The sequence below is a fragment of the Onychomys torridus genome, chromosome 5, assembly GCF_903995425.1.
Source record: "Onychomys torridus chromosome 5, mOncTor1.1, whole genome shotgun sequence".
Classification (NCBI taxonomy): domain Eukaryota; kingdom Metazoa; phylum Chordata; class Mammalia; order Rodentia; family Cricetidae; genus Onychomys; species Onychomys torridus.
The window spans coordinates 135,333,825-135,361,035 of NC_050447.1; the positions used below are offsets into that span (position 1 = coordinate 135,333,825).

The following is a 27,211-nucleotide window of genomic DNA, read 5'->3' on the forward strand; positions in this document are numbered from 1 at the left end:
TCTCAACTCAGCAACACTCAGGACCAAGCTGCCAACAAATGAGCTCATGAGGTGCTTACAAAACCACATTGCACCCTACATCAGCATGGCAGAACACACGAAGGATGGCAAGCTGCAGTGCTCGTCAATAGCCACAAAAGCCACAGGACCACGTGCTGCTGACAACAGTGAGGGTGAGGACGGCGAAGTCTACAATCCTCCACTAAATTTACAAGACACTGACATTTTTGCTGGACAGTCTTCCTTTATAAAAAGACATGCACATGTAAAGGGCACATATAGTAACTGACAGTACTTCACTGTGGGATATCTCCTTTTTTTTAAAGGATTTTATTTTTCATTTTTTTTTAAGAGATTTTCTATTCATTTTACGTATCAACCACAGATTCCCCTCTCCTCCCTCCTCTTACCCCCCAGCCTTCCCCCCCAAACCCCCCCATTCTCACCTCCTCCAAGGCAAGGTCTCCCATGGGTACATTCAGTTGAGGCAGGTCCAAGCCCCTCCTCCCTGCACCAAGGCTGCGCAGTGTCTCACCATAGGTACTAGGCTCCAGAAAGCCTAGAGACAGGTCCTGATCCCACTGCCTGGAAGCCCCCTAAACAGTTCGCGCTAAATAGCTGTCTCGCTTATCCAGAAGGCTTAGTCCTTCTACTTTTTACAAGCTCACTTGCTGACAGAAGTTGATCTGATAGCCACAGTAGCAGGTAGAGCATAAATAAAAGCAATTTTTCTATTTTTTAGTTTCAGGTTCCCAAAGACCTCTGTGTCTGAAATGTATGCTATCTAGTAGTAAATATGAAGAAGCCCTTAGCCACAGTAAAAAGCACAGGATGAGTACTCTTACCTAGAGCAGATATGAACGGTAAACATCACCAGAGATAGAGTGGCACCACTGACCACAAGCTAATGTGTTCTTTACAGACTCTGGTCAGGGACAGAAAGCAATTTCAAGAACAGGAGTCTAAACTCACATAAAATATCCAGTGCTTCAATTTCAAGAAAATCCTACCTCCTCCCTAGCTGTGTCTCTCTGTGGCCAGGATCTGTCTTATGAATGAGGCTCTGGCTGGGCAGAGCCCTGGATCTCTGCAGGAGGGCATGGTCAAGCTAACTAGAACCTGGCTATAGTCTTAGAGTATCTGTGTGCTACCTTTCCCAGGGCCTCAGGCAGAACATTCCAGGACCACACACAATGAATCTAACCTGAAGCTCTAAAGGTCTCTCCAGATACATTTTCAGGAGTGTTGACCCTGGTGTCTTAAGGCAAATCTGAGACCCATGGGCAAATACAGGGAGGGAACTCTAAACACTTCCTCATCAGAACATGCTGATTGGTAACCTGAAGATGCAAAGTGTTGAATCCTTATTTTACGCATGATTAACAAACTGCACATGGTAGGACCCAAAATAGCTCCAAAGCACCTTCAGTGAAGTTGCTTAGAGCTGAGCTCAACTAGTGGCATCAGAACAGAGACTCCAGGAGGTTTATTTTGAATGGAAATCACCAAAGCATTTGAGGTTTGTTCTTAATTGAGAACAAAACTCTCAAAAAACCCATCTAATGAGACCAGGTGTGGGAACTGATTCATTCCAAAACATGATCATTTTTTTCTTTCTGCTGGTTCTGACAATGTTATAATTATAGACAATGTATCCATATTTATCAGTTTATAGAAGTACAGTTTGCACTGATTTTATAGGGATTATACTTAATGATACACAAGCTTGCAAGTCACTCTGTGTTGTCTCTTTTTTTTAATTGTTGCTTCCTTGTAAGCCATGGCTGTCCAATCAACAACTGCAACTCCACCACTACCAGCAGTGGTTAGACCTCAAGGGCATAGCTAGAGGGGATTCTGTTCCCTCAGGCTCTGACTCTGGCAAAGCTAAAAAGGAAACTTAACTAAATCTCTGTCTCTGAATCTAAACCCAAGATTCAAAGGTTAAGGTGGATTTCTGCTCTTCAAAGAAGCTGAATAACAAGTAGCTCACCCCCTCCCCCTGCTTGCATCTTCCTAAAAGCCCTCACACTTCTCTTCACCCCTACTTAAAAACCCTTCTCCACCTGGCTCCTTCCTACCACTTCCTGTCAGCTAGTTGCTGATCGCAGGTGAATTGTATTTAATCAAACACATCTTTGCATCATTAAATAAATGTTCTAGAACATAAACAAAAGTAACACACCTTAAAATAATATTCCACAACTCTGTTTTTACACCTTCCCTTTACCTTATTCAATTATGTGTAATAATGGCATGGTGCATCCCAGGCCAGCTTGCCTCAAAAACCAACAACAAAAATAAAACAGATTACTCAAGAACAAAGTAGGCAGCAGTGATGACAGTTTTAAACAAGGAAGAAACAGCCTTCTAGATGCTTCAGACAAGTGTTAGAGGGAACAAGAGATCAGCTTAAGGCTTTTTGTTCATTTGCTTTGTTTTTTAAGGAATAAGTAAATGTATTACATTCAATTTGCTGAGACTAAGGAGTTGCCAACTCCTAATGACCATAAGGTCAACTCAATGTTGTGCTGAGTTTGATTTTAAAGCAGAAGCAAAAACATTTCAGAAGGTTCTGTCTGGTAAAAGCAAATGACCTAAAAAAAAAAAACAACCCCAAACATCTAAAGGAGAAGGCTCTAGAAAAAGAAGTAGGGAGTTGTCAGGGTTAAGCAGCCAAAAGGAAGGCCGGAAAAGCCCATAACAACAGTCACTTGTGCTCGGCCTCATGAGCCGTCTGCAGGTCTGTAGCCATGACCACCCACAGGACGATGATGAAAGAGTGCTGTACTCCAGTATCTGCCAGTATGGTCTGCGCCATGCTTTAGTCATTACATTTTCAGTCTTTTATAATTTGTTGCATGTGTTGTGGCAAGTTCCCTACACAGTCTAACCAAAGGGGAGGAAAATGGAACAGGAATAGCAAGTTATTTTTAATGTGCACAAATCTTGAAAACTATACTTTCAATATTTCATTTTGACTTTCACAAAACTGGTTTAACTTAACATATATCTACTGCTGTAATGAAAACAGGTGGGCCACTGCAAAGTCCCTTTTGGTACCTGTAAGAAGATACACAACCCAAGTTGACCAACATCTTAACAAACAGCTAAGAAAAAGGTTAACCATGTATGAAGAGAACATTTACCTTTCTGTCTGACTAGTGATCGAGCACACTGGAGGGACAGCAGAGGGCACAGCAGCTAGGAAATCCTTCAGATCTAGTTCACCTTCTAACTTGTCTTCCATGAGAAATCTGCCTCCCATTTGTCTAATTTCCTTTACCACGACAATAATGTGGCTTTAAAGGAATGCTTTTCAAGCACATCAACCCAGGTATGGAATGTAGCTGCCATCCAGAACACTGAGATAGGTATTAGAGGAGGATGTGTACCAATCATCCAACAGGTTACACCTAAACCTGGCTCTGGTAACTATGAGCAGGTTCTTCTCTGGAGGACCAACAATACCATGGAGGGGGGGGGGGGCTTTCCTGTTTTGTTTTAATGACAATTCAATTCAGGCCCAAACAGGTAAGAAAGACCCAATCCTCCATCTACATCAGGCTGCATGAAAACCTGTCTTGGGAGAGGCCTGTGAGGAAGCTGACAGGACAACTGACTAGTGCCACTACCATTAAGAAAGAAAAGAAACTCAAAAAGGAAACTAAATAGTCATATACATTTCTTTTTAAATAAATTCTCCTTCAAGTAATAAAACATGTAAACTTTTAAAGGGTCTTTTTGAAAATCATAAAATAAAAACAAACAAAACTTTTATCTGTCTCTGTGACCCTGCTAAGACAGCTTTCTGTCTTGGGGTAGATAAGCTTCCTGTCAAAGACTATATGCTGAGTGAGGTTAAGCAAGGAATTGGAACCCTTCTCTTCTCTACATACCCAAAAGGCCATAAACACTCTCAAACCACAAGACCCAGACTCAGAAAAGCAACTGAGAATTGTGTTGGCCTCCAAAAGACTTGCTATACTCTGACTCTGCCCTTGCTGTGACTGTCACAGTGTCACCACCAAAGGCCTCAAGCCCCACACGAAGTGTACTATCTGCCTGGGAACTGCAAATGATGTTCAGGGCCCTGTGATGCATACTTCAATATGCTTAAGACACACTGATATGCACACCAAGCTCTTAAACATCACAGAGCCTCAATTAATAAAGGACTGGGTGACTTACCAGCTTTTAGACATCTTATTCATGTACTGGACTCAGCATGAATTTCAACACAAATAAAACCTGCAACACTTTTAGGAATGTATATGTATGTACATTTATTTATTTAATTAATTAACTTATGTGTGTCTGTATGTGTGTGTGTGTGTATATATATATATATAAACAAACATGTTTTTGTGTTATTTGTTTGTGTAAATGTGTGTGCACATGACTATCAAGTGCACATGTGGAGATTAGAGGTTAGATCAGGAGCTGGTGCTTTTCCTTCCACCATGTATAATATCCAGTTTACTTGGCACAAGGAACTTCAAGTCACAGATGCAATTTCTATCTGCAAATCTTTACAACACAGAGCAGGTTCTGAATATTCAGGTGGATTCAACACGCAAAAAGCCCTTAAAGGTGGATGAGGATAGTGGGCATAAAACCTTAGCAGCAGCCTAAGCATTTGATGGCTTTGAGGCCAAGAACAGGGCAGCAAGCCAAGGTATTCAGCTGGCCTCTAGTGGCTAGGAAGGGGAGGCAGATTCTAGATAGAATGCAGCTTCTGAACACAATGGAGTTCTGCTGACTAGAGATTTTTATTTCAGTGAAACTCATTTTAGAATCTTTCAGAACTTCAAGTTCAAAAAAAGGCTGTTGTGTTATTTAGACCACTGCATCTGTGAGCCCTTAACACTAGTATGCTGCTGATTTCCCAATGTCTGGGAAGTAGTCGTCATGGTCTTTTACCTCTCATCACTGCAATCAATTACTCAAAAATGAACAAAGGAATTAAATGATAGCAAACCTACCCGAAACTTAGCTAACTAACACCTCCACCAACACAACCCAGAACTGCATTATGACACACGAAATTATAAATCTCAGGACATTCATAAAGGAGTCTGCATGCAGCACTGCCTAGCACCATCATTCACAAATCCAAACGTAAAGCAACATCCAACAAACAAACACATGACACTGGGATGCACCCAATCATTGTCAGAGAACATGGAGCCGGTACATTCCACCCATCATTCACATTTTTAAAAAAGACATAAACACAGACCTACATATTTCACAAAAAACTAACTCTAAATGAGTACCAGACCTAAATCTAAACAACAACAAAACTATAAAACACCCACATGAGAACCTAAGGAAAAATTCTAACCTCTGGCTTGGTAATGACTTTTAGATATTAATCATGAAAGAATTGATATAGTGTCATTAAAGGTAAATTCCTCTGCTCTGTGAAAGGACATAAGTAAATGAGAATAGCCCCAAACTAGAAAATAGTTGCAGAAGAGATAATATATGCACAATTTACCAGAGTATACACTGGACTCTTGAATTTAGCAATTAAAAACAACTCAGGGGGCTGTAGAGAGAATTTAAAGTATAAAGTGCCTGTTGGAGTCCAGATCTTCAAAGCACATGTGTATGCCTGGTATATGTGGCAAACCATAGAGTCACAGAGGAAGCTGGCTAGCTAAACTAGACACATAAGCAAACTCTGGGGTCAACAGAGAGACTCTGACTCAACGAATAGGGTAAAGAGTGATCAAGAAGACTCCAAACACTGACCTCAGGCTTCTACATATATGTGCACACAAGTGCACACACACCTGCAAACACACACACCAGACAGAAAGCAAAGAGCTCAGATAAAAATAAAAGATTTTAATGAACTTCACAGAGGAAGAAAAACATGATGTTAAAAGGTGAAAGATGTTCCCCATCATGCATAATTAGGAAAAAACAGATCAAACAAAGGGTTGTGATTAGGTGCCAGTTAGAAAGGCTTTTCTTAGAACACTGAAGATACACAGCTACATGCATGTGCACTTGTTTGCTACAGGGGAGGATGCAAAGGTGGAATAAGGCCTTTGAGGGAGACAGTGGAAAGTTCCCTACACAACTAAACATTCCCTAACTGCAAAATCTAGCTGTCACATACAGACCCAAAGGATTCGTGAACATATGGTGTCCACATAAACATCTACATCTGGACACTTACAGCTATTTTAGTTATAACTGCTAACCTTGGAAACAACTATGATAATCTTCAGTAGGAAAGCATATAAACTATATATCCAGGCAGCACTGGTCATGGAGTCATGGAGCCAGAGGCACTTTAATGCATGCTACTAAGGGAAATAACCACATCTAAGAAGGTGACTATGTGATTCTAATTCTTGGCCTAGGAGTGGAGGGATGAGTAGACGGCTCAAGGAATTTGTCAGGCATGCATGATATATGCATATGTCTTATTTAGGGTTTCCATTGCTGCGGCAAAACACCATGACCAAAAAGCAAGTTGGGGAGAAAGGGTTTATTTGGCTTACAAACTTCCAGATCATAGTCCATCATTGGGGGAAAACAGAACACGAACTTAAGCAGGACTGGAATCTGGAAACAAAAGCTGATGCAAAGGGGAGCTGCTTACTGGCTGGCTTCCCACAACTTGCTCAGACTGCTTTCTTATAGAACCTAGAACCACCATGGGCTGGGCTTGCCCCCAGCGATCACTAATTGAGAAAATGCCTTACAGTTAGATCTCATGGAGGCAATTCCTCAACTGAAACTCCTCCTTCTCTGATGACTCTAGTTTGTGTCAAGCTGACAAGCAAAAACCAGCCAGTACAACTGACCCCTTGTCAACTTGATATACAAATGCACTACTACTGACCAACAACCCTTCCTTTCTTATTCACTCCCAAGATCTCACATTAAAAAAATCATCATTTTAAGAGTCCCACAGTCTTTACAAATTTAAATACATTAAAATCTAAATTAACACTAATGCAGGAAGGTAAAATTAAAACGATTTCTTCTATTGGGGTCCAGAGACACGGGTTGTCAATAGAGTACTATTGTAGGTATGATGGTGGCCCAGAGGGGGTACTTACTTAGACTTGGAGGGCTAGAGACATTTCCTATAGAAGGTAGCAAACTAGATGTGTTATGAGAGTAGCTATAAAGCAGGATACAAATCAGGAGACTTAAGTAAAGTGGTAGAAAGTCCATACAGCTCTGTACAAAAAAGGCAGAACTGTATGCCGTTCTTATGGTACTGATGGACTTCACAGAACCCCTCAATATAGTCACTGACTCTCAATATGCAGGGACAGTTGTTTTACACTTTGAAACTGCTGAATTTATTCCTGATAATGCAGAATTAACTTCATTATTCATACAATTGTAGGAAATCATCAGAAAAGGGGAACATCCTATATATATAAAACACTTATCAGATCCCATACAGGTCTGCCAGGACCTCTAGCACAAGGTAATGATGAGATTGATCAGTTACTAATAGGTAATGTGCTAGAAGCCTCAGAATTTCATAAGAAATACCATGTAAATAGCAAAGGTTTGAAGAAGGATTTCTCCATTACTTGGCAACAAGCTAAGGATATTGTGAAAAAATGTCCTACTTGTTCCTTCTATAACCAAACTTCATTACCTGCAGGGAGCAATCCAAAACGTATACAAAGAAATGAAATTTGGCAGATGGATGTGTTTCATTTTGCAGAATTTGGAAGATTAAAGTATGTACACCATACCATTGACACCTATTCAGGATTTCAGTGGGCAACTCCTATGAGTTCTAAAAAGGCTGATTCTGTGATTACACACCTATTAGAAGTTATGGCCATCATGGGAATACCTGTACAAATTAAGACAGATAATGCCCTAGCATATGTCTCCAATAAAATGAGACAGTTCTTTGCTTATTACAATATAAAGCATGTTACAGGTATACCACACAATCCCACAGGACAAGCTGTCATAGAAAGATCCAATCAAACTTTAAAGGATATGCTAAATAAACAGCAACAGGTAACAATGACTCCTAGAAATAGATTGCATAGTGCTTCATTAACCTTGAATTTTCTCAATGCTGATGAGAAAGGAACAACAGCTGCGGAGAGACATTCAGACAAAACTCCTGAGCTAAACCAACTGGTTTATTTCAAAGATGTGTTGACCTCAGAATGGAAACCTGGATATATCCTACGTTGGGGAAGGGGTTTTGCTTTTGTTTCCACAGGAGAAGAAAAGCTATGGATACCTACAAAATTAATAAAAATCGATTCAAACAGGAGAAACCCCTTGATGAGGAGAAGTAAAAGATCGTCCACCAATGTGACATCTCTTCAGGTTGTAAGAAAAATTTAACAATCAAAGGTTGGGGTAGGATTCTGTTTTTGTCTTTCCAGGATAATGGAAATACCCATCTTCCAGAAATCATAAGGCCTTGGATATCCGGATGTTTACAGCAGAAAGAAAGAATCTATTGGTACCAATCTACACAGGGTAAGATATCACTGTCTAACATCTATATCTCTATCAATCTAGAATAGTTGTGGTTCCAATTTAATTATAAACCAAGCTGGCTTTGGAGATGGAATTGGCTCACTCCTTCTCTAAATCCAAGCATATTGATAAAAAAAAAAGGTTGAGAGATTCTTCAGTCCCATATCAGAAGAGCCCTCTGATGTGAGACAGAAGGAAACCAATTATAAGGGACCATTATCTTCAAGATTCTAATTCTCTCCATGCTTACTCTTGATTTCTTGGAATCCTTTCTTACATGTCATGACATCTTTAAATCCAAACCTTCCATTCTGATAAAAAGTAAGTTTTTTCCAATAGCAATCTCTGAAGTCTCCAGAAGGAAGATGGGATCCCAACAACAACAACTCTACCCAATCCAGAATGATGCCATGGTAACCATCATCATACTACACTTCTTGCCAGAATTTCAGACAATCTTACCCATTACTCTGAGAGTTGCTGCAGAATCCACAGTTAGTCTAACTGAGATTTAACTATCTGAGCTTTCTCACAATACCCAACAGAGATACCATCGCCCCCTAAACAGCAGGAAGCAATTCTAAGAAAACGACGCCCCTTATCCCTAAGGTTTCATATTTCTCAGGGTTATGGATAATGGTTCTAGGGTTAGGGGTGGAAGAAACTGTTAAACTCAGTACTCTCCTTAAGAAAAGAAAATATGTCTCCAAAAAAAGCGGGGGGGGGGGGGGAAGAAATGGAATGGATAGGTATAAGATATTATGGTAGACTATCATATACATTAGTAAACAAAATTAGTAATATAGCAGCCTTTGCACTGTTATGAATTCTTATATGTTGATACAAATATAAACTTTTTATATTCCTGTTTAAGATAATTTGTATATTGATACAAATACAGAACTATGTTTGTTATATTGTACACATATTTTTACTCTTATTTGAAATATTTGTATATTGATACAAAGGTGAATTTATATCTGTCATACTGTATGTATGTTCTACTTCTGTTTAAGATATTCTGTATACTGATATATATTTAGGATTATTACCATATTGCATATTGCACTATACATTCCTACCTCTGTTAAAGATATTTTGTGTATTGCCACAATTTAAAGTCATTGTCCTTTTACTGTACATTGGCTTACAGAGTGTTTGCCTTATTTATAGGAAGCCTTAGTCCTTAGGTTGTTTAGGTAGATAAGACTTACAGAGTTATTGTCACCTATGCTTGTCATCTCTATAATTATGTTAGTTAGGTTATCCAGATTTATAAATACATAGGTCAGATGGACAGGTAATCTTCAAACACTTCATGGACCTAGAGAATATGGCATTTAAATAACTTAGAATTCTGTTGACGTGAGACACAATTGCTCCTGGCAGCACCAATTTGATCCCAAGAGAATGTTGGGCTTCTAAGACATTTCCATTTGGAAGTTTGTCTTCTTGGCACAAAATGGCCTACTGGGCAAAGAACTGCCCTTGCCTCAACTGCTGACAGTACAAATGCTGTCCTTTCTGGACAAGCGGGACACAAGGAAAGTGACCACTATACTTTGCCAAGACAGGGTAAGATGGTCTTTCAGAATTCCTGCTTCTGAAAATGGTCTGTCAGATACTCTAGGCCTGTAGCCAATTTGAATACACCAACGATGCTGAGAAACATTAGGTGACTGTCCAGGCTGCCAGCTGTCTCTGTCTATTCTTGCAAGACTCCCGAAAGTTGCTTGCATCCTTCTCCCATTTCTCAGGTATTATTATATTCCTTCTCAGGTCTTTGATGAGGTTGAAGACTAGCAGTTATAGTTACAACTTAGTATATATACATATATAATATCTTAGATAGAATATATTATGTATCAGACTCAGGTTCTTTAGGATAGGATACCTTTTGGAATGATCTTTGTAACATGCCACCTACCCACGCTCTAGACTTCCCTGGATTTTACTATGTTTTTTGCTTGATATTGTTTACACTTATTGTAATTCCAACTTATCTAGGTCATTATCCCTCATTACTCCTGGACAATATTTGATAACCATCTCTTTGTACATAGTCTTGTATTAGGTTAGAACTTTCTTATTTAGACAAACGGGGGAGATGTAGTGGATAGCCATCCCCCACTGAGGCTTCGGTAGTGGTCACGCCCACAAGGCGGGGCGGAGGAGGAAGCGGAAGACCCAGGATCGAGAGGAGGTCTCTCTCTTGGTTCTGGGACGCTGGATGCAGGAGGTAGACCGAGCAGAGTTCTCCAGAGAACACCGCCAGACTGCGTCATACCTTTGCCAGACCCTACAACCTATCCCTTCATTTGTAAGTTACCCCACAAAATAAACCTCCCTTTTAACTACGCTGAGTGGCCTTTTTCACCAATACAACACTGCAGAGCAGTGGTTCCCAACCTCAACACTATAGAGCAGTGGTTCCCAACCTCAACACTATAGAGCAGTGATTCCCAACCTCAACACTGCAGAGCAGCATTTCCCAACCTCAACACTGCAGAACAGTGGTTCCCAACTTCAACACTGCAGAGCAGCATTTCCCAACCTCAACACTGCAGAACAATGGTTCCCAACCTCAACACTGTAGAACAGTGATTCCCAACCTCAACACTATAGAGCAGTGATTCCCTGCCTCAACACTGTAGAGCATTGGTTCCCAACCTCAACACTGCAGAGCAGCATTTCTCAACCTCAACACTGCAGAGCAGTGGTTCTCAACCTCAACACTGCAGAGCAGCATTTCTCAACCTCAACACTGTAGAACAGTGATTCCCAACCTCAACACAGCAGAGCAGCTGTTCCCAAGGTCAACACTGTAGAGAAGTGGTTCCCAACCTCAACACCATAAAGCAGTGGTTCCCAAACTCAACACTATAGAGCAGCATTTCTCAGTCTCAACACTGTAGAGCATTGGTTCCCAACCTCAACAATGTAGTTCTCAACCTTCCTAATGCAGCAGCCCTTTAATACAATCCCCCATGTTGTGGTGACCCTCTAACCACAAAATTATTTCATTGTTACTTTATAACTAACTTTGCTACTGTTATGAATCATAATGTAGATAACTGATATTCGGGGTACCTGGCATGTGACCCCCAAAGGGGTGGCGACCCATAAATTAAGAACTGCTGCCTTAAAACAACACAGATTTGGGCCAATAAAGTGGAAAGTAGCAGGGTGTAGGGGTCTTTAAATAATCAACTTAAGTCAAAACAATGCAGATGAAGCTTTACTCTCTTACCCGGATCCAGGAGTTAAGTTCTGATTCTCCAGAAGTTTGTGGCTCTTTGTTCATCAGACAACATAAGCACCATATTAGAATTTTTTGGCTTTCATCTGCAGAAAATAAAACTAAAATGAGTAGATTTTATCAAATAGGAAAAAACCTTAAGAACATGCTTAGGAAAACCTCAGAGAACCAAGCTCGGCATTGGCTTTTCTTCTTGTGGGTTCAGCTTACTGTCCAGCTCTTGTGTGGTCAACTTTCTGAAACAGCAGCAGTTTTTAAAGCCAAATAAGAACGATGGAAAGAGCTGAAAGTGCTGGGCTCTTCAAGATGTTTCTATTTTCACATTTAAAACATCAGTAAATCAATCTTTTTAAAGCAAAATAAGTACTATCTGTTTCTGTTTCTGATGGCCAAATCTGTTCCAGGTAGAGACTTACAGAACAACTAGCAAACAAAAATTAAAGCTGTAAATTGGAAGCTGTTAGCATACAAGCTATACACAGCAATGCAGACCCTGTAAAGGAGAAAGGGGAGGTAGACATACTCAGCCCCTACAGCATTCTCAAAGACACCCAGAGTTCACCTTTCAGTCTCCTGCAGCTAACAGTGCTTCCAACGGTTTTGCTATCAAAAGCACAGGGACAGGACAAACTACAGAAAATATCCTCTATATTTACTGAGAGCACCCATCCCTTCATAATTTTTAGGCCTATTTTTCCTCCAGTGACAATCATTAAAGTTATGCTTTCTCAGTAACTAATAACTCTAAATAAACACACCAGGATCATTCTGAGAAACATTCATTTTTCCCTATAAGCTTAAATAAAGCACCAGGAGGTATAGTCTTACCTGACACTCATTAATTTCCAGACTCATAAATTTCAAAGAATTCTTCAGGCCAAACTGATACCTCTGAGTAAAATGTGACTGTTGTACTTGACCTGGTGTACATACTAATTCACAAGTAACAGACATTCCAATAATATGCTTTACTATGGAGTAAAGGAGGATGCAATTTCAAAGAGGGAGGGAGGAAAATGGTAGTTTATGGAGCTTAAACTCCAAGAATCAAGAGGGGTTGCACCCCCAGGGTGTAGAGTAATTCTACACACTTGAGTTCAAGTGTATATTTTTCTCTCAAAAGTAAGAAAAAAAGATCTAGGGACATCTTCCCAATCTTTGCTCAGAAGTGATGCACTGAGATATACCACTGGCTAATGAGCACATAATTCATTTTGCTTACACGGTTCACAGACATAAATAAGCCACTTCTGGTTACATAAGGGCCACTAGTACTCCATACAGGGAATGGCATCCAGGAGCTTCCTCCCCAGAGGCCCCAAGGATGGGATTAGGCATTCCATAGGAAACTGCCTAGGATCCACCAGGACTCACCAGCAGATCTTGGCACAAATTTGAATTCTAAAAATGAGTGAAAGGAAAATGAAATGTGCCAACATACATCTGCTGCCTAATAGTTCACTTTCTGTATCTTGAATTGAAATTCCAAATGAAGGCTACAATCTGTACCCTTTAATACTCAATGTAAAGGCACAAAGCAGCAATTTTCTGTGATGATAAAGATTGTTTTAAGCTGCCTAGGCTGTGGTTATTGTTACAGGAACAGATGTCACAGTGAGGTTGGGAGGCTCTAATTCTTAGCCTGAATCTGCAGGCATTGAAAATGAAAGCCTCAGGCTACAGGAGAGGCAGTGTGTGCAGAGAGCAGTGTCACTGAGAAAGGGGCACTCGACCTTCATCTCCAGGTCCTTCCTCTTCCTTCTTGCCCTTGCTTCTCAACCTGACCAGATGACTCTTCCATCAGGCAGATATAGACTTTGCCTACAGCTTTGGGTTCTGATTTTTGATAGGTTGCTTGGTGTCTACTGTTCTTTGGTTATCTTGATGGTGGTAGTGTATGTAACATAGTCTTACCATGTAGCCCAGGCTGCCTGCCTCAGCCCTCCAAGTATACTTTTACTGTTTTTCATAGGAAATTTTGATATTTTAAGGCAGAAAACAACTTTCTCCAGAAAGTGTTCAACTAGTTGAACAACAGTGAAGTAAAAACTGAGACCTTATGGGTAATGCAAAAGGTAACACAGGTGCTGACACAGCAAGGACAGGGATGTGATGAGATGAGTGACTTTTAATTGCAATTCACTCAACAGTTTCCTCTCCTTTCTTTCTTGGTCACAGCACACCAGGAGCTAGGAAACCTGTGGTGATATTTTGTTGTACTCTCATAAAATTTGCCTCAAGATCAGAAAACAGAGCCAGCCACTAGATTAAACATAGAGACCAAGCAGTGATGGCACACACCTTTAATACTGATACTCTGGAGGCAGAGATCCACCTGGATCTCTGCGAGTTCAAAGCCACCCTGGACTACATGAGATTGACTCAGTCTAGGAGAGAAACAGCCAGACAGTGGTAGCACACACCTTTATTCCCAGTGCTTGAGAATCACACACCTTTAATCCCAGTACTTGGGAGTCACACACCTTTAATCCCAGTGCTTGAGATCTCATGCCTTTGCTTGGGAAGCACACATGCCTTTAATCCCAGCACTAAGAAGGTTGAGATAGGAAGTGATATGGCTGGGCAGAGAAAGAAATATTAAGGTGGGAGGAGACAGGAACTCAGTCTCCTTCTTAACTGAGGACTCAGAGGCATTCAGTCTGAGGATTCATGGAGACAGTATCTTCTCTTTTCGGCTGAGGAGTTGGCAAGGTGAGAAATCCTCTAGCTTGTTTCTTCTGACCTTTCAGCATTTACCCCAATATCTGGCTCCAGGTTTTTAAATTATAAAACCATTTAGAATTTGTGCAACATCTAGTGCCCAATGTGGGGCATGAACTCACAATCCTGGGATTACCATTTAGGATTCACGCAACAAAACCAGTTTGAGCTGTAAATATATAAAATATCATGGTGACTCTGAACTGCATATACAAATAAAGCCTTTCATGGGATGTACTTAAGTGTGCACATGTGTACTTGTCTATGCAAATCTGTGCATATCCGTGCATTATACATATGCACACAAGTGTAGTTCTACTCAAAGATACTCAGAAACTGACCTGGACACAGTATATAAATTCAGAAGAGCACACATGGCTTTAGAAGGAAAACATAGCACTGGCTCACTAGTTTTCCATTTTAAATCAACAACTTGACTGAGAGGGAAGAAGACAAATAAAAGGAAGGAGCAGGGACCCAAAGGTGGGGATGGAATTAGTAGACTGAATGTGCACCTCATGTACAAGTGTGTGATCAAAGACCCCATGAAGTGTTCCCCCTTTCCCACTTAGTTCACAGCTCTCACAATGACATGTGATAGGTTAGGAGAGGAAAAATGTGCAATTCTTTCAAACTTCAAAGGGAAATGAAATCTTTATTTTGGTCCTCATGTCATGTTACTATGTAATTAGTCTTTGCCTTTAAAAAAAGATGAAAAAAACATTACATCTGCTAATAATGTAGTCAACTGAAGACCTTCAATGGGCTCCTCTTCAGGATCTTCAGCAGCCTCTACCAGGCTTGAAGACGACAAAGAGAACTAACACTGCTCCTAGGCCTAAGACAGTGGAAGAAATACTATGAAAAGGGAGATGCTAGAAGCCATGGGGATATGAAGAGAGACCCCAACCCAGCCTCAGAGCAAGGACATTTCCAGGAGTTCAAAGAGGCAAAGGAAATGGAATGCAGAGCACAGACCCACACTGGCATTCAGACAGCTGGCAACAGTACCACTGCAACAGCATGCTTTACTTGAGGAAGACGGAACTGGAAAAAAGGTAGGATAGGCAGAAGTCAAGGAATATTATCCCTAAAGTATCCCCAAATTCTCTCAACATTGGGTAAAACCACATCACTCTTAAATAATGGCAAAGCCATAGCAGGACTCTAACTCTGAACAATGGCCTTACATGGGCAACAATACATGAGTTAAAATGGATCTATGAAACAATTAACTAGGTATCATTGGCATCAAGTTTAATTGTGGAGAATTTAAAATGAGGTGATGAAAGTGACTACAGACAAACACTGGTGCTTAAATCATAAAGTGTTTCCTCTCTCTACTGTAAGAATCCCTGCTTTCCTACAAGTCCACATGCATGAGCTTGTATGCACATGTGTGTTTGTTTGCCTGTAATACCCAGAAACACAGGAAGATGCACACACCTGGTGAACTGTCCCACGGAAACATGAAAGAGGTTACAATTTACATCCCTGTGCTTTGTTAGATGGACAGAGAGTAAAACTGTCATCAGGTGTTTGTGTATTGAGACTCTTACCATATGCTAAGATGAGAGGATTCCAACAAGTTTTTGCCAATAGTTGACCAATTGTGGGGAACCTTTCCAAGATTGCGTTAGAATCCTGTAAAAACAACAACCACATGTTTTGATAGTTAAAAAGTACTATGCAACTCAACTGAGCAACATAATCCTCAAGGGAGCCTGAGTACTCCTGTACATCCTATTTTAGAAAGTATACAGGAAGAGATTAGGGAAAAGCTCTACATAAAAAATTCAAAGTTTAACTTGTACTTCATCCTTTAAAACTCATTACAACACAATTACGTCATTTCAATTTTTTCAGAAAATTTATTGTATTTTACTCAAATTTAATAATCAAAAAAGACTATTTCTTTATTGTTGGTGGTAGTGGAGACAGGGTCTCCTACAAAGCCCTGGCTGTCCTGGAACTCACATTTGGCCTAAAACTCTGCCTGCCTCTGCTTCCCAGTATTGGGATTGCCCAACATAGGAAAGACTATTTCATTTAAACACAATATACTGAAGAAGAGCAGCACTGGTGATTAATAACCATGTAACCCTATCTCTTCAACTATAAATCTTATAAAAAGACCCCTCACTCAGATTATGTGACTTGTAAAGGCAGGAAAGTAGCTGAGGCACTAACGCTCATGTCTTTGTGTGTTACAGCCATGATAGTTACATGCTGAATGACATGATACTTCAACTACAACAGCCCAACTTCTGAGATGATAAAACCATCAACCAAACAGAAAATAACTTAAAATAAAAGCACAATTTTGGTTCACAACCAGATCTTTCCCCACTTTTCTATGTTCCATAATGTTCAAAAGCAAGACCATACAAGCTCATGTGCAGGGAAGCCAAAACGCCCCAATGAAGGGGACTCTGTAGGTATATAGGCAGGGAAGAGAACCTCGAAGAAATGAGAATGAAAACTCACTTCAGATGGATTTCATCAGCTTGGATCAGATTTGGGGAGTCTGATGCCAGGCCTTTAATGTCAGCATGTTTAAAACAGTACAATTTAGGAAAAAGTTTCCAGGAAATAATCATTCCTGTTCCAGGTGCACAATAAAGCTTAAGGTGTGACTACTTAGAAACTCCTTTACAAAGTACATGTGACCACAAGGGTGGGTTCTACAGCTAAAGGGTCTAGTTTCTAGTGGTCTCTGGATGCAATAGCATAGAGGTCAGCAGGCCATAAAGTACATGTGACATCACCCCTAAGGATGGGTTCTGTTATCTGAGAGCTAGAGAGGGAGAGTCTAAAATAAACATTCTGGGGGATTTGGGTAAGCTCTGCCTCTATAGTAAAAGGTGGGTGAGGTCTGCTGCCACAGATAGCAAAAGGGTCACCAGATCATTAACATTATCCACTTCTAGATCTCTAGGCAGGAAAATAGGTGTTTTATCTCCTCCACTGAGGAAAGGCTCCTGCATGTTTAACTTTCCTAGTTTCTCTAGTGATCTGTGGGCACAAGGACCTTTGTGTCCCTAAGAGCCCCATGATGCAGCAGGATGCTCCTCAATATGGTCTTTTCTGAGTCCATGTTAAGATCAAGGTACATAAATCTTACTAAAGAAAAAAATAGCTTTAAAATTAGTACTACTTTTTCCACATAGCTAATCCTTCTAATTTCAAAGAACATATGAACTCATTATCTACAGAATAATCTATAGAAATTTGTTATTCACATTTCTCATTTGCTTCTTTGATGATCAGAAAGTACTACATGAAAGTATATGTGTTAAATAACAATTACTTTCATTTTCAAATTTAAAAATAAAATATGAAAAAATTGATGAAACATTAATATGTTTATAACATGAAAACATGGCTCTCAGTTGGGAGGTGGTGGTGCATGCCTTTAAACCCAGCACTCAGGAAGCAGAGGCAGGTGGGTCTCTGTGAATTCAAGGCCAGCCTGGTCTACACAGGGAGTACCAGGACAGCCAAAGCTACATAGAGAAACCCTGTCTCAAAAAACAAGCAAACAAAAATATCTAATACAGTAAACATAAGTAATTTATGTCAATAGGAAGATAGATGGAAATATAAACAAAAATTATATAAGATACTCAAAAATTTATTTGAAAGGATCCCTTAAAAAATATTTATTAAGCTGGGCATTGGTGGCGCACGCCTTTAATCCCAGCACTTGGGAGGCAGAGGCAGGCGGATCTCTGTGAGTTCGAGGCCATCCTGGTCTCCAAAGTGAGTACCAGGAAAGCTGCAAAGCTACACAGAGAAACCCTGCCTCAAAAAACAAAAAAAACAAAAAAACAAAAAAAAATATTAAAAGAGATCTTAATAGTAAGATATCAATATTCGACAGGATCTTACTATCTCTTAGGAGCACCTATTTGAAAGCAGACCTGAGGGAAGAGTAAACAGCCTAATAACCCCTAGAAAGTTTGAAGAGCATAAGGACAAACATTTACTACCTACAGGAAGAATCCAAACCCTATAATCTAAAAACAATTTGCCTGATTTTAGGATACGGTTTTATGACAGAAGGCTTGCCTGACAAGTGGAAGGCCCTAGGCTGAATCCCAAACACTGCAAGAATGCATAGATTAATTATTAGTTAATATAAATAACTTTCTTGGCCAGGCAGTCTCAAACAGCTAAGAAGAAAGATAATGCCATTTTACATCAGAAGCTATGAAAATAGCTCTTGTCTGCAGTACCTGTCAATAATTTGCCCAAGTTCAGTTAAAGTCAATCCCACAAGTCCCTAACTCTAAGTACCATTCTTGCTTAGGGAGTCCCTAATGTCACAAGATACTTACCATCTCTTTCAAGATTTCATATATCTGCTTCAGGAACTCCTGGAACTGGGACAGGTGAAGACAGGTGTCCTGCTGGGTTTCCTTAGAGGAGGCCTGTTCCCAAGCAGAAAGTTTCTTCAGCCAAAACTGATAGTCCGCAGCAAGGTCTGCAGAATCCTGAGCCATCTCTAGGCAGAGAACAGTGACATCCCTTCACAGCAGCCTGCCAAGCAGCACAGGAAATAGTAAGCATGCTTCAGGTCTTCAGGAACACATGGAACCTTTAGCACAGTCTCTTCTATCAGCACATTTGCAACCCACTGAGGGTGAAGGCAGATTATGAGAGATTAAATAGCCTGCTCAGGATGCTAGAGTCCTCTCTGAGTCCTTTAAATGTGTCATGCAGCTGTAGCTCAGATTTTAACATCTGAACTTTTATCATGAGTGATGTCATTACTAAAAGTCATTACATTTTCACAGTAACATACTAATTATAGACAAAAAGCACAGCTGATAATAGTTTACATCTCCTTAAGATTGAGCTATTTTTAAATGTCTTAAGTGTGAAGTTCCTTTGTGCACTCTAGGGATGAGAAATCAGAAACATCCATGAGTGTTAACCAAAAAATGATTCTGATATCGTGATGCTTTATATGCATGTCTGGCTTCTCATTTAGGTGTAAATGAATTCAATGCATTACTAGCTAATGAATTTTCTTCCCAGTTCCTCTTCACCTCTCAGGAAAGAAAAAAAAGTAAAGTACTGTATTCTTCATGCATCACTTTAAGCAACCTGCTTAATTAAATACTGCTCTAGGGAGCCTGGAGCTGCTCAGTGGGTAGTGTGAGCCCTTCATCCTGAGGATAAGGCTCCTGGCACATGTCTGTATCTCCAGACAGATCCTCAGAGCTCATTGGCCAACTAACCTACCCAGTAGTGGGCACAAGGTTCAGTGAAAGACCCTGTCTCAAAAAGCTAATGTGCATGTGTGCATGACCACTCCCACTCTCCACACGCACACAAAAGGGTGTGTGCACCCACACATATGTGCACATCCTCGCACATACACCACATGCACACAAATAAGTTAATAAAAGGTAAAAATAATTTTTAAAGCACTACTTTACATGTAAAATTCATCCACAAGAAGTCATATTTTCATAAAAAAATAACACATATTTACTAGGTGTTGGACTCATTAAAGGACGAAAAATAAATCTCCTAAGCCTGAATTCCTGCCCCTGAAGTAAATGTAAGAAAAATACAACAGGAGTCTACAGGCATCCTGTGCCTTCTCAAGGGAGAAGCTAGGCAAGTGGACAGCAGGGGCCCCTCCAATGCAGTGCCTAATGCCCCTGTGGAGAAGGGCAGTTCCTCTCAGACCCCTGTGCTTCCCTGGGACAGGGTAGCATGTAGAGGTCTCACCTCAAGGAACTGCACTCACAATAGTAAAGGCTGAGTTCAAATTCAGAATCAATGAGTAATATAAAACGCTTCTACTAGGTGCCAACCCTCAAAGAAAGACAGCCCTCATCCTAAGCAGAACAACCAAAGAAACTGAAGGTGTCGGCTGAATCACAGAGACTTGGAGGGAGAGACAGCAGCTTCCAAGTGGAATTTACAGTTTTGAGGAATAGACCAAAGTGGAAACCAACAGAAAGCTTAACACAGGAGACACATGCACTTAGAAGCCAGAAGTCTGTATTATGGAACTGGTGTAAGCCCCTCAAGGTAGGAGTGGCCATGGCCAGCCCCCAGACTACTTTAATGGCTGTTTCCAACCTCTCAAGATGCAGGCAGCCAAGCTTTGCCCTACAGAGGAAGAAAAAAAACAACAACAAAAAAAAAAACAAACAACAACAACAAAAAAAACCCAAGATCAGCCCACACAATCCCACCAATCCCAGGCCATCCTGACAAGCTCCCCAAGAAATCATATAGAAAGCCTTCCTCCTGCTCAGTTCTCTGCCATTTCTCAACCGAGCAGACGCAGCTGCCCTCTGTGTCTTTCCCAAAAAAATTCTTGTGAGGTTTGTTGTGCAGTGTGACTTTGTGGCATTTTTTGGTTCTCACTGTCCCATCAAAACCATCTACAAAACTCTATCTACAAAATAATGTGGAACTTCATGACTTCCATTTCCCTCATGGACTGTCATAATATCTGCAGGTTTCATCCACTCCTCTACAATTCATTCTCTATAAATAAATTTTAAAAAAGACAACTTTTGTATATATAAATCCCACCCGATACATACTCCCTTAACACTCCTTTTTCAGAGTTTCTTTGGAAAGAAATCCAATGCAGCTGAGGGAAAAAAAGAAAAGAAAAGAAAAACTCACCAACTCTCCAGGCACTGCATTCTCAGGACACACAGCCAGGTCAGGCCACACATGCTCTGGAATGAAACTAAGCCCTCCATGCTTTCTTATGTCTTGATAGTGTTAGGTGCTCTTGAGCATTCATTCCTTCACTCAATTACAGATTTCATTCACTCATTCACTCAGTTACAGACTGTATTCATTCATTCACTGAGTTACAGATTCCTTTACTGGTAGACCCATTCTCTGCCTTCCCAGAACCTAATGTGGCTGACAAACACTCAACACAGCAAATCAACAAACAATAATTCTCTGGCAGTTTTCAAAGTACAGTTCTAAGCTCCATGTCATAGCAAAAGTACTTCTCCAAATAATTTAGTTTCTTTTTTCTTTTTTTTTTTTCCAGAGCTGAGGACCGAACCCAGGGCCTTGCGCTTGCTAGGCAAACACTCTACCACTGAGCTGAATCCCGTCAGTGGTAGAGTGTTTGCCTAGCAAGTGCAAGGCCCTGGGTTCAGTCCTCAGCTCTGGGTTAAAATAATAATAATAATGGCAACTAAAAGACACAACTCATTTCATTCAATTACATTTGATAATTTAGTTTTTAAAATGTAAGACAAGAACTCCAAAATGAAAATATTAAAGAATTTTTAGTTACCTGGGTGAAATGAACATACACACACATGCTCACCATGCTCTGGGCCATGTATGAATTGCTCCATGCATGTGAACTGAGTCCTCAAAGTGACTCTTTGGAGATAAGTATTAACAGGGGCACAAAGAGATTACATCATTACCCAAAGTTAGATCATGTAAAACCCCAGAGGAAAAGATTGCTAGGAAAGGGTAGAGCCAAAACAGTGAGATCTCAATCCAGAATCAGCTCTAAAGTCTGCATGGATATATCAGGGTTCTCTAGAGGGACATAACTTATAGAATGTGTGTGTGTGTGTGTGTGTGTGTGTGTGTGAAGGAGATTTATTAGAGTGGCTTACAGACTGTGATCCAACTAGAACAACAATGGTTGTCTACCAATGGAAAGTCCAAGAATCCAGTAGTTGTTTAGTCCAAGAGGCTGGATGTCTCAGATGGTCTTCAGTCTACACCAGAATCCCAAAACAGCGGGCTCTAGTGCCAGTGAAGGAATGGGCTTGCCAGGGAGAATGAGAGCAGGCAGGCACAGGGAGCAGACTTTCTTCTTCCATGTCCTTTACATAGGCTGCCAGCAGAAGGTGGGGCCAGGTTAGAGACGGCTCTTCCCACCTCAAAAAATAGATCAAAGTGGGTCTTCAAATGATTTAATTAAGAAAAATCCCTCACAGGTAAATCCAGCAACCTGGGTTCTAGTTAACTGGAAATGTAGTCAAATTGACAACTAAGAATAGCCATCACACCTTAGATAAGACAGGAAAAGACAAAATAATCATTTCATGTATATTTCATATGGTACTGGGAGTAGATCAGTTTAAATATTTGAAAAGATAAATCAGACAAATTTTTACAGGAACAAAAACACTTTTATTTTCAAAAAATTAAAATGAACCTTTCTTTCAACATGGAAAGTTGCACAGGTTAGAGATGCCCCTCCAGAGAAACTCCAACCTCACAGTATACAGAACACTGCACAGTCCTCAGCAGTACTGTCCACTTAGCAATCCCCCACCTCTTCTCCATCCTATGATGTCTTAGGGCCTGCCATCAGTCAAGGGTGGGACTATGACTCATGTTAGGCATTTCAGACTCTCTTGGGAACCTCACCTCGAGTTAGGTGGATATAAATGCAGAAAAAAATCTGAAAGCTTTTTTTCTCTTCTCTTTTCCTCTCTTTTTTTCTTTTCTGTTCTCTTTCTCCAATCTTTTCTTTTCAAGATAGAATCTCACTCTGCAGCCCACATAGGCCTCAGACTCAGGACAACTTCTGCTTCAACCTTTTAAGTCCTGAGATTACAGGTGTAGGCCACCATGGCCAGTCAAAGGCACTTCTTGGAGCTATCCTACTTCACAAACCGAATGAGACAGAATCTTCTCTTTCATACCTGACATTTTAATATACTCTATTCATGCTTGCATGGTTTTGAGGAGAATTCTTACATAACCGTCTTCTTTCAGAAGTCTTCTTTCAGAAGTCTCTAATTGTGGGGTTTTTTTTCTTCTTTGTAGTTTGAAAATACAGTTAGATATAGTTAGGTATTTATCCTGCCAACTGTTCTCTAGGTCTCTGGGACATGACATTAATTTGAGAAATTCTGTCATCACTGTGTAAGTATTTCTTCTTTCTTCTTGTATCCCAAGCATACAGCTCTTAGGTCTGCTAGTCTGCTGTTCACTGTGCTGGTTCCCACCCTTGCTCTCTTTACTTTACAGTTTGGGAGGTTCGTGCTGAGAACCTCAAGGTCAAGCCTAAGCTGCTTCTGTATAAAGCTGTGATATGTTCTTTTGAGGGACCTTGTGCCCTTTGTTCAGCTGTGCTTTATCTACTGGTGAGACCACGGTGCACCAGGTAAAAGGAATTGATATAAACAGGTCTTTTGAATAAGGTGGTAGCAAGATTTTAAAAAAAATAAATAAATAAGATGAAAGATTTTTTAGAAAGGCAAGATTAAAAAAATATTCACTTACTATTGTGGTCAAATACCTGATATAAAGAACTTAAAGGAAGAATTTATTTGGTTATGGTTCAGAGAGATACTGCCCCTCATGAAGAGGAAGACATGGCAGCTAGGGTGGCTACAGTGTTAGGGTCCCTGCAGCAAAGATTGCCAGCATGGCTGTTATATCTCCTTGGATCAGGAAACAGCATTTAGGCTGAAAGCAGAGTGACCTATAACCAAGTCCCACTCCCAGAGCCCTTTATTCACATTCCAGGCTCAGTGTACAAAGGGTTCTACAACCTACCAATGCAGTACCACCAAATAGCAAGTGTTCAAAACACTGCTGAGCTGTGAGGGACATTTCAACATTCAAACCATAGCATTCTGCCTCCGCTCTCATGATGCAAAATATGTTCAGTCCACTTCAAACATCCACATCTTACAATTCAGTGGTATTCAGAAACCCAGTTTACTGAGACTCGAAGTAAATTGTGAGCCACCAAGTTACATGCTCATATTACCTAATGGCAGAGGATAAGCATTCCTATTCCAAAGTAGAGGGAAGGGTGTAGTGTAGCAAGGAAGACTCAAATCAAGCACAGAGACCCACACTTTGGAGCTCCACGGCTGACATCTGGAGTGCAAAGCAACAGCATATATTCTGAGTTAGGTAGTTCCACTGTCTATAGCACACATAGCTCCACAACATGCCTCCAGTTTTCATCCACAGTATTGTGTGACACTTTATTCTCAACTGAAACTTTCCCTCTAGGAGGGAGGGAATGGTTTATGAGACTGAGAAGGTCACATATCTAGAAAAGCTGAAATATGCAAGACTCTGGCAGGTCTTTCCCCAGCTTCAAAGAAGCAGTACCCAGCTGCTGAGGAAGAAAACTGGCCAGTACAGTTGTGGAGAGGTGTGTCTCCTATCTGCAGAGCTGCCTGCAAGTCTGCAGAAAGCTCCAGGGATGCAGTCTCATGAGACATCACCCATTTTCAGGTGGGCTCTTCAGTGATGATGATGCTTTAACTCATGTTCCCGTAAATGGTCCACACCCATTACTCCTTTTAGTAACCCCAACAAAAACTCATTGGTTCACCAAGCTGGACTTTGGTCCAATCAGACTCTGATCCATCGCAAGTACCTTTCTGTAGCTAGAGTTTTCTCCAGTCCTGCCTGGTCCACGGTCAGGACAAATCTCTCTCACCTGCCAGTCCTGCAACCAAGTAAATACACAGAGACTTATATTACTTATAAACTGTATGGCCATAGCAGGCTTCTTGCTAACTATTCTTATATCTTAAATCAACCCATTTCTATTAATCTATAAGTTGCCACATGACTTGGGGCTTACTGGTATCTTTACATGTTGCTTGTCATGGCGGAGGCTGGCAGCATCTCTCTGCTTCAGCCTTCCACTTCCCAGAATTCTCCTCTCTGCTTGTCCTACCTATACTTCCTGCCTGGCTACTGGCCAATTAGCATTTTATTTACACAGAGTGATATCCACAGCACCTTTCTGAGTAAGTGGACATATATGTAACATCTGTCCAGGAAGATCTCTCACACAATAGGCAGACATGCCACATTCAAGGTATCTCTAACATCTTGAGGTCTCCAGTGCAACTGAGGCTTCACTTCATAGCTCTACACATAGCCTACTCAGGAGCTCCACCAGGGAATCCAACCCTGCCTAACTTCAGTAGCTTTCTGAAAACTTATTACAAGCTGTAGTAACATCATAACTCTTGCATTTTGCATGGCTGGAAACAGCAAAACAGTATACCTGGCAGCTGCCACCAAGTTCTGCTGCCAGTTTGAAAGATAGAGCCTGGACACTTTTACCATGGATGGGAAAACATTTGCCCAGGCAAGTTGGTATAGTACACCCTAGAGCTTTCAATAAATAGCTGGAGGTGGGGGGTCTTAAATCATTACTAGTACTTCAGTATACAATGTGAAGTGTGTTTACAATGTGTTTATGGGTGCACATGTGAAGTAAGCATGTGGGTGGAGGCCAGAGGATATTCTCATTGTTATTCCTTGGGAATCCTCTACCTTATTTGTTTCTTCGAAGTTTGTTTGTTTGTTTGTTTGTTTGTTTACTATTATTGGTGGTGGTGGTGGTGGTAGTGGTGGTGTGTGTGTGTGTGTGTGCGTGCGTGTACATATAAAGTTACACAGGGCATGTATGTGTAGAGGTAACTATATATGAGGCTGTTAGCTCTCTCCTTCCACCATGGGCTCCAGGAATTGATGAGAAAAGGATCTGGCAATATCCGGAAATCCCAGACTTAAGCCTAGATGTATTAATAGGTTATCACTGTGAATTAGCAGCTTTGGAAAGGAAGAGCTGCATTTATATTACATTAAAGTATTTTTTAGACTTTGCATATTGAAAGCAATGGGTCTTGGGCTGGAGAGATGGCTTGGTGGTCAAGAGTATGTACCTCTCTTCCACAGTATCAGAGTTTGGTTCCCAGCACCCAAGTCAGACGTCACAACCACTGAAAAATCCATCTCAAAAAGGACATGATGCCCTCTTCTGGACCTCACTAACATCTGCACTCACACATGCACAAATGAACACATACACATAATTAAAATATATCTTCTTTAAAAGTCCTCTTGACTAACCAGGACAGGTACAGTAAACCAAAGTATAATAAAGAATAAAAATTAAAGTTAGATCCAATTTCAGTTATGGTAATGGCAAAGTATACAAGTAAGATCAGTTCCTGATGAATGTGATTACATAAGGCCACATTAAAGATAAAAACAGATACAGGACCAGGGCTATGAGTTGGCCCACCCCGACTTCTACCTCATCTATGAACTGTTGGAGCATGTGAAGGGGACAAACCTACAGATCCAAAACTGCAGGATCCCCACAACACAGGACAACAGGATAGCCAAGAAGAGCTCCAGTGAAAGCCCATTATCAATAGTGTGGCAGAGGCCAGACGCCTCCAATGAGACCAGGGACTCATGGCAACGAACACTTGCAAGTGAACATGAAAGGAATAGAGGGTTAATGGTGTCACTCAGTGGGACACACCACAGTTTCCACGATGAGATTCTTCAATCTCCTGAGCATGTGGCAGACCTGGCCTTCTTCCAAGTATAGCAAACTTGTCAGGGCTGCAGATGACTCACCTAGGCTTCTGCAATTCTATGTGCCAGGTTTTGTTTTCTTTGTTCTGGAGACAGGGTTCCTCTGAGTGGCCCTGGCTGTCCTGGAACTCACTCTATAGACCAGGCTGGAGATCCACCTGCCTTTGCCTCCTGAGTGTTGGGATTAAAGGGATGTACCACCACTGCCTGGACATGTGCTTGTTTTTAGACCACACTTCTATACCTGTTTTGTTTTGTTTTTTTCCAAAAATTCTTTTTTTTAAAGGCAATAAAATTGAATAATTTTCTTTTTATTTTTTCTTCTACTTTAATTGATACTTTGCAGATTTTACATCATGCATTGCGATCTCACTCATCTCCCTGTCCCAG

The 27,211-nt window shown here is 40.7% G+C and overlaps 1 protein-coding gene across 1 annotated transcript in view; it reads right to left on the bottom strand.

Moving 5' to 3' along the window:
• Nucleotides 1-27,211, bottom strand: part of Fancc (FA complementation group C) — a 150,573-nt gene that overhangs the window by 77,544 nt on the left and 45,818 nt on the right. The window contains exons 2-4 of the mRNA XM_036188304.1: nt 18,817-19,018; nt 16,036-16,120; nt 11,747-11,841 (exon numbers count right to left, since the gene is read on the bottom strand). Of these exons, the coding sequence (XP_036044197.1) occupies nt 11,747-11,841; nt 16,036-16,120; nt 18,817-18,981 (345 nt within the window). The 5' untranslated portion in view covers nt 18,982-19,018. The remainder of the gene's footprint in view (nt 1-11,746; nt 11,842-16,035; nt 16,121-18,816; nt 19,019-27,211) is intronic.